This window comes from Corvus moneduloides, chromosome 16, assembly GCF_009650955.1.
Source record: "Corvus moneduloides isolate bCorMon1 chromosome 16, bCorMon1.pri, whole genome shotgun sequence".
NCBI classification, from domain to species: Eukaryota; Metazoa; Chordata; class Aves; order Passeriformes; family Corvidae; genus Corvus; species Corvus moneduloides.
In genome coordinates, this window is record NC_045491.1 from 7826642 (window position 1) to 7838715 (window position 12074).

Below are 12074 nucleotides of genomic sequence, written 5' to 3' on the forward strand. Positions count from 1 at the left end.
TATTTCAGCATCCACGATGGTGAGGGAGCCTCCCTGGCCGTGTTTTGCCCTCCCTGGCAGGGAAGGACAAGGTTTTGGGCATTTCCCTTGCTAGTGAGCCAGTCTCCCGAAATACCACATATTTCAGTCTGTCATGAAACCAGTCCCTTCCTTCATGCGCCTCTGAGTCACGTTGGTGACAGCGTTTATTTCAGGCTCGTGACAAGGCAGTGGCGCAGCTCAGCACCCAAGAGGACATCAATTAGAGCCAGGCTTTGTCCCAGTACCTGGAATTGCCTTCTGTGCCGAGCGGAGTGATTGCCATGGTGAGCAGCATCCATCCCTTTTCCAGCACAGGGGAGGGTGGGGAGGCTGCGACCTACTTTGATCACATCCCTGGCTGCTGTCATGAGGAGGGCTGTCCCCATAGCGGGGCTTGGAAGGTGCCCCCAGCTTTGGCAAAGGGAAAATGGGGCTTCCCCTGAAATCTCCCCATATTTGCCAGTTTGAAGCATGATGCCAGAGGCACACATTCTCCATCAGCTGGGAAAAGCCCAAATCCTTCAACTCTGCTCTGGCTAAACTGGCAGATTTGGCTAATTCCTGTCAGGATGGAGCAGCCAAGGCAGCAGGCACTGTTCTGCCCACCCTTCTCAAAAACAGAGAGGCACTTGCTCAGACACTCAGAAGTCTTATCAGTGCTCCATGGAAATCCCAGAATGGCTTGGGTTGGAAGGGACCTTAAAGCTCATCTAGTTCCAGCCCCTGCCGTGGGCAGGGACACCTTCCACTATCCCAGGTTGCTCCAAGTCCCATCCAACCTGGCCTTGGACACTTCCAGGGATGGGGCAGCCACAGCTTCTCTGGGCAACCTGTGTTTCCACATAAAAAATTTTCTCATAAAAAATGTCTTCCTTGTATCTAGTCTGAATCTCTCCTCTTTCCATCTACCACATAATAAACCACACGAACGGGAAAACCACTCAAAGTGGTTCTTCACTATGGGGATGGACATGTCACACCAGTGGGTTCACAGGAAAAAAGTGGGAGTAAGGGAAATCGGCAGCAGATCCTCTGGTTGGGACATGGACAGGACATGGCAGCCAGGTTTACACATCAGGTGCTGATTTATTCAACCAGAAAACGTAACAAGTCACAGCCCGAAATGCATCCCCAAAGGCCACATGGAGCAGGAAGAAAACCTGGAAATATTGTACTAAAAGAAAAGTTGAGCTTTCTAGGTCTTGCTGGGGGCATCTCTCAGTAGTCCCCACCAAGTGTATTTTGTCATCCCTCTCCTCCAAAGGAGGACAAAGACCTCGTCCAGCAAACTGGGTCGCTGCAGGGAGCAGCCCAGCAGTGCTCCCTTTGAATGATCCCAAAAACCAGCCTGGAAACTGGGGCTGATAAGCACAATTGGAGCAGAATTGGGACAGGGGCCAGCAGGCAGCAAGGAAGCAGCAGCGGTACAGGCAACCAGGGTTTTGGTGACAACAGCCACCACTGCAAGGTGCCACAGTCACTGTGTGGGATGTCGGTCCGTGCCCTATGCCTGAGGTTTTGTTCCTTTTGGCTAAAGGAAGCCATGGGGATAAAAACCATCCGGTGGTGCCCAGCAGCACACGATGCAACAAAAGATCTTGTTAATTTGAAAACAGCAACCTCAACGACACTGAAATCGTCCTGCCGATACCACTGGCAATTGTCAGTCCTGTCATCATCCTCACAGCTTCTTTTGCCAATAATGACTCTGCTTTTCAGACAGCACTGGGGTGTGTGTGTTATTTAGGTCAGCTGGGGGCTGTGGCAGCTTCTCCCCCTGCCCCACATCTGTGCTGTGAGGTTTCCTCATCTGGATGCCGTGGGCAGGAGGTGCTGTTGGCTCCCTGAGGCTTTTCCTGAACAGCCATCAGATATTTCTGGCACTGTGGCTCAGAGGGGGCATCAGCTCCATCAGGCCACGCTCGATTCCCATCATCAAACTCGGTCACTTCTGCACACAGGGCCATGTGGTTCTGGGATCGATGCCATTTACAGCACACTCATTTAGGGTGCCAGCTCACAAAATTAAACAGGACTGAGCATAAGGTGAGAGGCACTACCTGGCAATGACAAACAACCCCTTTTCCGTGCAAAATCCTGTCCCAGGATAGATTTATTTTCCTGGAAAATAAATCAGCTCCAAGTGAGAAATCCACACTGGAGGCAATACCCAGAGTGTGGCATCAATGCAGGACTTGATGCCAGCCTGCAGCACGATGCCACTGAGCCATTGCCAATGGCACTGCCTGGCACAGCCTCTGCAGGACTCACTCACACGGAGACAACACGGGTACCCCAGTGGATGACCTGCAGTGCCCCCAGTCAAGGTGTGCACGTGGGTGTTGCATTTAAGCTGAGTCAAACATCCTGACACCTGTCAGGTAGGAGGCTCAGAAGCTCCCTGTGTACCTGCTCAGGGGTGGGGAGTGTGCCAGGGTGTGCCAAAGGCAGTGCAGGAGGGTTTGGAGGCAGTGCTAGTGGCTAATTGTGAATAAACTCATGCGGGGAAAGATGCCAACAACGTGGTGAGGGAGGAGAGAGCGACACCGGATGTGAGTCTGGAGGACAGTGAAGGTTGTCACGTCCCCTGTCACACAGATAACAGTCACAAACTGCACACAGTGCAGATAGGTCAAAAGTTCAGGAATTGTTTTCACAGATAGGAGCCTCGGTGATGGAAGTTCCTTCCTTCTTGTTTCTCTCAGAAAGAAACTGCTGTAACGAAAATAATCATTGCACCAAAGCAATTAAGGATGCTTGTCTTGTGCACTTGACTAAGCAGGTCCCCCCTGGTCACAGGTCAGTCTGGATTGCGAGCCAAGGCTGATAATGAAGCTGAGAGCTGAGAAGCATCTAATTGCTTAATTGAGCACAAAGACATCCCTCTTCTTACACGCAAGGTATCCTTTTGGAGCCAAACTGGCACGATAGCATCAGGGTGCTGGGCTGAGGAAGGACCATAGCACAGACCCTGCGTGGTGAAGCAGCCACGCATCCTGGCTCCCAGCTGCTGTCAGCCAAAATGCCAACCCACTCCCAAAGTTCTGTCTGCTCTGCCCTCCCCTCCTCCGCCCCCAGCTCGGAGCCTTTCAAAAATTCAGCTGGAAAAAGGAAGCAGGCTTTTAAAACCAAAAGAAACATCCCCATGGCTCCTCATCGCTCCCTGGCAGCCCCCACCCACATAACAAGTCCCCAGAGCAGGAAGAGAGGAGTTTTAAAGGCTGGATTACAGCACTGGGGGTGGAGGGACCCCTGAGGCTGCCTTTTTGCTCACTATCAGCAGCTCTCACGCTCTGCACAAGCAACCCTGGCCACTGTGTCAGGCACAGCCCGAGCCAAGCGACTGTCTCTGAGGGGCTGAGGAGCAGAAAACCTGCTCCAGTACAAGTGACTCAGAGAATAAAATAAAGGAAAAAGCAAAATAGCAAGAGCAGGTGAGAAGTGTCTCTCCCAGCATCACTGGCCACTGAGATGACAGGGACTGTGTCATATGAAGCCCCGCTGGTCAGTGGAACCTCAGGCTGGACCTGGCTGGTATCATCATGCAAGGGGCAGGATGAATCCTTCCCAAGCAGCAAAAGCTCTCCAGGCTGGAGCAATAAGCCTTGGGCAGCCCTGGAGGGCTCACTGAGCTGGGAATGGAGGCAGTGAGTCTCCCAGGTGTGTTTTGGGATAACTCCAGCAGTTGCTGCTCTGATGATCACCCTGGAGCCATCCCATCCCTCCCACAGTTAAAGGCTTGCCTTGCCTGAAGAGCCTCCAAAGCCTGCTAGCCATCACTCAGGCCAACTTCAGCACCAAGGAAAGGGGAGGGAATAAACCAAACACCTGGAAACATCTGGGCAAAATAAACTTCCCATTGCAGTAATTTGAAGGCTTTGGCCCATCGGGACGGGCTGGCATCTCGTCTGTGTTCTGGTGGGGCTGAGCTGCCCCGTCTTCTAGAGCCTCTCCTCCAAACCCAAGGTCCTGATGGGGCTTTTCCAGCCCCCTGGATCGACCTTGCTGTTTCCTTCAGGGCCTGACTGCTGGGCTGCACAGGCACAGCCAAACTCAGTGAGTCCCACAGCCCTCATGACACAGAGCAGAGCCAGCCCTGGTAGGGCTCTGAGGGCTCTGCAGGGGCAAAGCGTGAAGCAGTGCCAGGACACACGAGGCCACTTTGGCTCTCCCAGCAGTTCCCCCTCAGCACCTCGCTGTGACCCGCGAGCCTCGCTGACCCAGGAGCCAGCAGGACCGCTGGGAATGGAGATTGTCCCTCCACCAGCCATGTTTTTAATTAAAGGCAAGGACAAGGCTTTGCATTGCTTCCCAGACAACAAGTAACTGTGTAATTTGTGCAAGAGACTGTCGAGACATTCCCCAGCAAAATCCAAGCCCGCTGTGTCACTAAGACATCAGCAGCACACACACATGCCCTCTGCATTCGATTATAGCCTTGTTCACTGCAAGCTTTCTTTCTGTTTTTGCCATCAGCAGTAGCTGGGACAAACACAGAGGGGCAAGGGCAGGTCCTGGTGTCATTTCCAGGAAAGCAGAGCTCTTAAATACATGTGCAAATTCCGACCTGAGAACTCTTCGCCTGGGAAATTACCCAGAGTACTAAACAACCCATTAGCTCTGACCCTGGTATAATTGAATCTGGGAATTTAGTGAGTCTGTCTCTCCTAACTGCAGTGGAGATAAAGCCTACCAGATCGCAGATAAATTGCTGGCATTGAGGAAATCTTCTGCAGTAAAACCTCTCTGCTGCACTGGGAATGTTAAAGGACATATTCCCATGGAGTTTGGTGTATCAGTCATGCAATACTATTAGCTAGCACAGGTAGTGTTTAGAGATAGCAGATAAGAATTTCAAGAGACTGTTTGTGAAGTGCACAGGTAATCCTGCTCTTCTGCACAGGAAACTGCGGCTTCTTAAAAGCAGCTTTAATTTTGTTTATGATTTTTACAAGAAAATTTAAAAATTCTGCTGTTACATATGATCCATCCTGGGTAAACAGCCCTCCTGCCACCTGGGCTGCTCACAGGAGAGGGGAAACATCCCCAGGGAGCAGAGCAAGATAACCTGTGACACTTAACAACTGGTCAAACTGATGGGTTTGGCCATGATGCTGCATCCCTCATCTTTATTACAAACCTTGGAATAAATCTGCTGCTGGCTGAAGTTATCCAGCCATGGAAAAGTAATACGCTGGGGCTGGATTTAACACTGCTGAGCAAATGTCCCTCTTTCCCCCCACTCTACAGGGGCATTTCTTTCCATGGATATATAGCAGCAGGATGAGCTCCTTACCAGTGGCTCCGCACACAGTTCAGCACCAGGATCACAGCACCCAGGCAGTAACAGGCAGCATGTGGAGAGCCGAAGACTTGGCTGAGCGCTCGTGTTTTGTGCTCCCATCTGGCTACCTGGAGAGACAAGGGAAAACAAAGTGGGTGGTTCGGGTGCTTGGAACAGGCTGCCCCAGGAGCACAAATCCCACAGCCTTGGCCTCACATGTTCAGGACACTTTGTCTGTGTGGCTTTGTGCAAGAAACAAGCGGAGGCCACTGATGAGACATGGCTGAACCAAGCCTGGGGATGGAAGTTCCTTCTCCCATCCATGCCAGACCCTGCTTGTATTGCATATGCCCTTGCACACAAGGACAGCCAGCAGCAACAAGGCACAGGCTCATGAAAAAAAAAAACCACCAAACCAAAAAATACCCTACACATCAGTTTTGGGGAATATGAGGCTTGGGCATGTGTCCAACAAGGCTGAGAGCATTGCTAAGGCTGTCTCCCGGCCACCAAAAACAAGAGGCCCCTGCCACGGATCCTAATATTGCTCTCCTGAAAGGAAAACAGATCCCTGAGCAGGGGATGCAACACAGGGATGCTCAACTCTCATCTTCTGGTCTGTGGCATCTCCCACATCCAATCACAGGGATCACACCTGACAGGAACAACCCCTCCCTGCACACATCCAGGAAAGTTTGCAAGCCCTCCCTCAAGCTTCCCCAAGACAAGATCTGCCAGCCTTGCCCAGAGAAGTGCTTCCACTTGTACCAGCTGAACCAGCTTAGCCTTCATCAGCATTCAGCAATTGTAGCCAGTAAGGTTTAGTCTGCCCTCCTCACCCATCCCAGCCCAGGACTCACACATCCACATGCACCATCCCTGGGGAGGCGTTAGCATCCTTCACAGCACACTTTTCACTGGCTCCCATGTTCATGTCCCTGTTATGCAGATGCTGATGGGCCCCTGCCCAAACCGCCTCATGGATGAGGAGGTGCCCTCTCACCCTGGGAGGCTGCTGCACGCAGGTGGTTGGAGCTGCTCCCAAAGAGCAGGACCAGATCCACCCCAGTCACCAAATCCAGGCCCGGCACTCCCAGGTGATAAAAATCCTTACAGCTACTTTACTCTCTACCTTTCCTGCATCCCTCGGAAAGCTGTCGCTATATTTATTGCCCCTCTTAGGCTCCATTTTCAAGTGCCAAGCTGGAGGTTTGGATCAGACATCAGACCTGAAATTCCAGCCAAGGAGAGAGAGCACACCTGGGCAATGAAGCAGGAAGTGGGAGTCAGCAGAACATCTCGGCACCAATTTGCTTCTCAGACATGGCTGGCACTTGATTAGCTTCAAATGCACTTCACTCCCTCGCACAGAGCCTGGGCAGCTTTTGGGGGCACCTGCAACTCAGCTCTTCATCTACTCTGAATGTATCTGGTAATTTATTGGCTCAATTTGAGCAGAAAAAGGCAGCTTTGCAGGTCTCGCTTCCTTCCCAGGCTGATGCAGGAGCACAAAGTGCTGCTGGTGGAGGGGGACTGCTGGCTTCAGGAGGGGGGAACGATGAAAACCTCTGATAAGCAGGGGCACTGATTTCACATGCTGAGAGCTGATTCAATTAGTTATGCAATGATTGCTCTGAAATTACAAATCCACTCATGACAGAGAGAGCTGCTTCACTGCCTTTTTCTGGCTGGTATAAATAGTTTGTATTCTAAATTGAATTTAAAACACCGTGCGTCATGCTGCTGCTAAAATCGGAGCTGCTGTTTGAGTGCTGAGAGAGTGGAAAAAGAAATATAAGGTGTATTACCACCTTTGGAAAGTAAAAAGAAGTGACCATACAGGTGACTGAGTCACAGATGGAAAAATGCAGCCAAGTGCCAGTTATCTGTACCAGCTTCCTAATTCCCTGGAAATTATTCTGGCAGCGTTTGCATGGATGGCAGCTCCTGGCTCACTCAGGGAGCTTTGAAGAGCATCTCAGTGGCGGCAGAGCTGAAGGAGAAGGCAGAGCCACTGGGATCAGAGGGAAGAGCTGGTGTGCTGCTGGGAGCCATGGAGGCAGTCACTGTAACTACCCTCACCTTTAGAAAGGCACATTTGGGCAGCGAGGCCGGGATGAGGGGCTGTGTTTCTGAGCCCTTCAGGCAGCAGCTGCCACGGCTGCGATGGGATCACTCCCAGCACAGCCCAGTTCGTGCTGCATCACACAGCTGGGACTGAGATGCCAACTCTTATTTAGCTGTCACAGCCTTCAGATAGGACCCCAGGCTCCTTTTCAAGCCCACATAGGAGCCATTCCGAGCAAAGCGGAGCAGGAGCCGGCGCGGGGCTGGAAGCAGCGGCACCCACCGGGCCCCGCGGCGATATTTCAGTAACAATTAATTAGTTCCGGTTCTGGTTCTATTCCTTGAACAACTAATTAGTTCTGGCTTGGTTCTAATTTTCTAATTTTAGTCATTTTGAGCTAATATTAGCACTCGATCGACCCACAGCTAAGCAGCTGCCTTAATAGTTTTATAAAATCGTGAGCTGACGCGTTATTGTTTACTGTGTGATGGATGCAAGATGCTTCCAGCATCCTCAATGGCCGTGTGTGGGACACCAGCAGCTTCCCAGGAGGCTGCACCCATTCCTGGTGCATTGTTTGCCCTCCCAGCTGAGGCTGGCAGTGTGCTGACCACGGGCAGCATCAGGGAGAAAAGTTTCATGTCAGGGCTGTGTGTCCTGGAAAGGGAGCAAGAGGAGCATTTTTATTTTTCTTCCAGTTCCAAGTTTGGAAATGGAGTCAATACAAAGTTTCCTGACTTACCCAAGGGTCAAAGCAATAGAAAAAATTCCTTTTCCAAAGCTCCCAGCACTCTGCTTTCACTTTAGGATACTTGGTGAGGTAATTACTTGCAAGTATTTTTTTTAATGTTTCTCCCAATGCTCGTTATTGAAATAAATCAACAAGCGGATGTGGCTGCAAAGCCAGGGATGCTCTTGGGTCCCATGTTCTGCCTTTGGCAGGCCGTTCCAGGGGCAGGCTCAGCTGGCTGATGTTCCCAGGGAATTGCTTCCTTCTCGACGTAAATTTGGGGCTGATTTCTACGTAACCGATCCAAGACATTTCCCCAACCACCCGGGCAATTGCGTAAACAAAAATGAAAGCACCGGCACACATCCCCAGTGCCTGCCCTGATGGAAAATGGAAATGCTCTCAGTTTCCTTTTCTTTTTTTGGGCAGGCAAACCATGAGCCACCTCGAGAAAGGCCACAAATAACCATTCAAAAAGCAATTTCATCTCACAAACCTGCCTCTGCAGTCATCAACGGGAAATGCTCTTTCCAGCTCTGTGTGCATGGCAGACCATGGCCTTTCATTAATATTTAGTATTTGTTTGAAGGAAATGGATTCTTTTTGTCTGCCATCCAGGGAAGCTGCCTTCTGAACATGCTACATTTTAATTGCTCAGTCCCAGCTCTGAATTAGAGCCTTTGTGCTGTTTCATGTGACTCCATTGCTGTATCTGGCTCGCCCCAGAGATGGACAATGAAACCAGATAGCCCAAAGGCTCAGGACAAAGGGACACCTTGCATCTCGATGCAAATCAGTAATTTTATGTCCTCACATTGCCCCATCACCATGGTACCCAAAGAAAAACATTCAGGAACTGGTGCATTTAGTCTTGTAGCACTCCTGGAAGGCTGGGATGGATTAGCAGCTCCCCTCAAACCAAGGGAAACTGAGGCACTGGAGGGTTGAAGTGAGTGGCTGTTTCCCAGCTCTCCAGGGAGCAGGGCAGAGGGGCTGGATCCACATCCTGCAAAATCCTGGACCCATCATCCACCTGGGGAGATGCTCTGCACATTTCTGGGGATGCCCTTGCCCTTGACAAACTGTTGGCATGAAAATATTCAGTGTCCAAGTCTGGGCTGGAGAAAAGATGACAAAGAACAGGATGTCCTCCCTTCATATACCCACCTCACAGTATTTGACAGCATGAAGAATTTTTCCCCATCCCATGGGGTCTAGGAAGCCTGCTGAGGGGTCCCAAAGTCAGAAATTCCATGAAAAGTCCAGAGGAAGAACAATCAGCTCTCCAGGGTACATTTGAGCCCCAGTCCCAAGAGGATGCAAGTGCATAGGGAGAGCCCTGGATATATGGATGATCCAGTCCCAACTCAATAAAAACCTTCAGACAAAACCAAACTGAGCAAATTTCTTTTCATAGAGTCAGGGAGTGGTTTGCATTGGAAGGGACCTTAAACTTGGCTCATTCCATCCCCTGCCATGTGCACAGACATCTTCCACGTAACCAGGTTGCTCCAAGCCCCATCCAATCTGGCCCTGGACACTCCCAGGGATGGGGCAGCCACATCTTCTCTGGTCAACCTGTGCCATGGCCTCACCATCCTTATAGTAAGGAGTTTCTTCCAACAGAATAAATTTCTCCTTCAGTCTGACCTCTCCTAGGCCAGCCATGGGGTAAGTTCTCCCATGGGATGCTACAGCAAGAGAATCCCTGACTCTGGGCTTAGGTGGCTCCACGTGAACATCTCCCACTGGGAAAGACGTGCCCCAGCTGGTTCATGACCTGCTGAAAGAGCAGGAAACCTGATATTACCCTTATTTCACCCACAGAGACCAGAGGTATCGACCTGTTCCTGTTATGAAAAATCCATTTTTCCTTTCTGATTCCCTGTAATCCCTCATTAAAGCAAAAGGACATTCCCTGCTCTCTGTCACTGAATGCTGGAAAACGACCCTGCTCACAGCCATTACAGTTACCTAAAGACAGGGAGGAAGAAGATAGACCTGAGCACCCAGACCTTGGTTGTGGTACTCCCAGGAGCAGGCAGGGAAGCAGAGCTGGCTGGAATGGAAATGCGAGCACTGGGGCTGGCTGACCTTTGCCAAATGCCAGAGGAGCCAGTCTTTCTGGCTGTCCCAAGTGGCTGTGGAAGAAATGAGTATGGCCTGACCTTATCCATCCTAACAATGCTCAAGCCCTGCTGCAGCCAGCAGCACTCAGTGCAGACAGTCCAGTGCCAAAGGGAAGCACCAACGGCACCAGGTGAACATTGTGGCCAGGCTGAAAGCCTGCATCACTTTGTCTGAGTGTGTCCCTCCCAGGTGAGAAAAATTCTGTGTTTCCAGGAGGCTGCAAACCTTAGGAAAGACAGGAGGGGAAACTGCAGGGCTGGTCCTGGGGAGGATCATGCATGGTAGCCCCAAGGGATGTGTGGTGGCTGTTCCTGCAGCTCACCAGGACAGCATTGAGCCCCTGGCACGGGAATGACACCACCCGAGGCTGGCATGTGCCCATGTGCAGCCACATCAGCCCACCCCAGCACCAGGCACAGGCTTTCCAAAGGCATGTGCAGAAAATGCCCCGGGGACCTGCGTGCCACTGGCAGCGGGAACATGATTAGCAGGAGCTCTGGGCAGTGAAGGCAGGAGAAAAAGAACAGAACAAACCACAGTTTTAATTTGTACAAGCTGGTAATTATAGTTGCTATCTGTCTGAAATCTCTATTGAGTTTATTTAAATATGTTCTCCGTGAAGGCCATTCAGACAGGAATTATCAAGGTGTTGCAGCAGAGGAGATAATGCCATGCAGTTTTCAACAGATCAAGGGCTGATTAGGAGGAATTAATTAGCTGCTTAAACAGTCCTTGACTCGCTGCAGCAATTAGCCGTCACCTCCCTGCAGTCACGTTCCCAGCACAGCGGTGCTGCCAATATGAAGCACAGAACTCCTTCCCCGTGTGCTAGTGTGAGCACCAGGCCAGCCCCGGGTGGGCACATGGCCCTGGGAAGGGGTCCTAAACCCACGAGGGCTCCAAAGCCACCCCGTGGGCAGGGCCTGGCAAACAGGCGGGGTGAGCTGGGCTGTGGGGACTCCCGTGTGCCCACTCCAGTGCCCATCGCTGGTGGGTGATTCCCAACACAGGGCAGACAACGGGTGTCTTCCCTCTTCCAGCCTTTAGCAGGCCAGTCCCTCAGGCACTCCCCATCCACCACCTTTTCTGTGCTATGAACCATCAGTTCTCAGCTGTGCTCCGTCACTGGGGCCAGCAGATCATCCAGCAGCCTTTATCCCACATGCCATCACTTGCTGTCCCTTTGGTAGGGTGGGAGCATCACCCCTCACCTCTGCAAGCTCTAAACCATGGAAAGCTGACATTGCACAGCTGGAGGCTGAGCCATCCCCACTGGACACTCTCCAGAAGGAGAAGCCAGCACTTGGGGTGACCAGGAGACCACCATGAGGCTCTGAGCCCCTCCTGCCAGCACAGTGCCTTGTGGGAGCTGGTCACAGCTGCCAAGCTCCTGCCAGCATCCCAGTGGGCTCCACTTTGCTTAGCTGCTTCCTGCCTGCACTGGGAAAAACCATGATGCAGCGACTGAGTTACTTCTCTGAAGGTTTCTCAACTCACAGTCTCTCCATTACAGAGAGCCATGAGATGGTAGTGCAGCCTGAAAGCTTTTTAGCAAACGATTAAAGCCTTGTGAAGTTCCCCCACCAAGTACTGGAGCAGCAGCTTCCAGTTCATGCAATTAAAACACTGAAGTGATATGAGAAGAGATAAGCACCATCTTAATGGTTTCATGTGAGCTGTGAGGCAAAGCAGGCCAGGGACTGTGTCCATGGAGCTTGTAAAGGCTTTTTCATGGTAATGCCTCAAGAAAAGATGCACCCAGAGATGGTTTGATGGTGAGCAGCAGGTGCTGGGGACAACAGGTGACAGTCTGTGCCCATGCACATGGATCCAGAGCATGG

At 51.4% G+C, this 12074-nt stretch overlaps 1 protein-coding gene across 3 annotated transcripts in view; it reads right to left on the minus strand.

Annotated features, from left to right (window-relative positions):
- Positions 1–12074, minus strand: part of PEMT (phosphatidylethanolamine N-methyltransferase) — a 42575-nt gene that overhangs the window by 14337 nt on the left and 16164 nt on the right. For all 3 annotated transcript variants that reach the window (XM_032126099.1, XM_032126097.1, XM_032126098.1), the window contains exon 3: positions 5318–5433. In XM_032126099.1, the coding sequence (XP_031981990.1) occupies positions 5318–5433 (116 nt within the window). The remainder of the gene's footprint in view (positions 1–5317; positions 5434–12074) is intronic.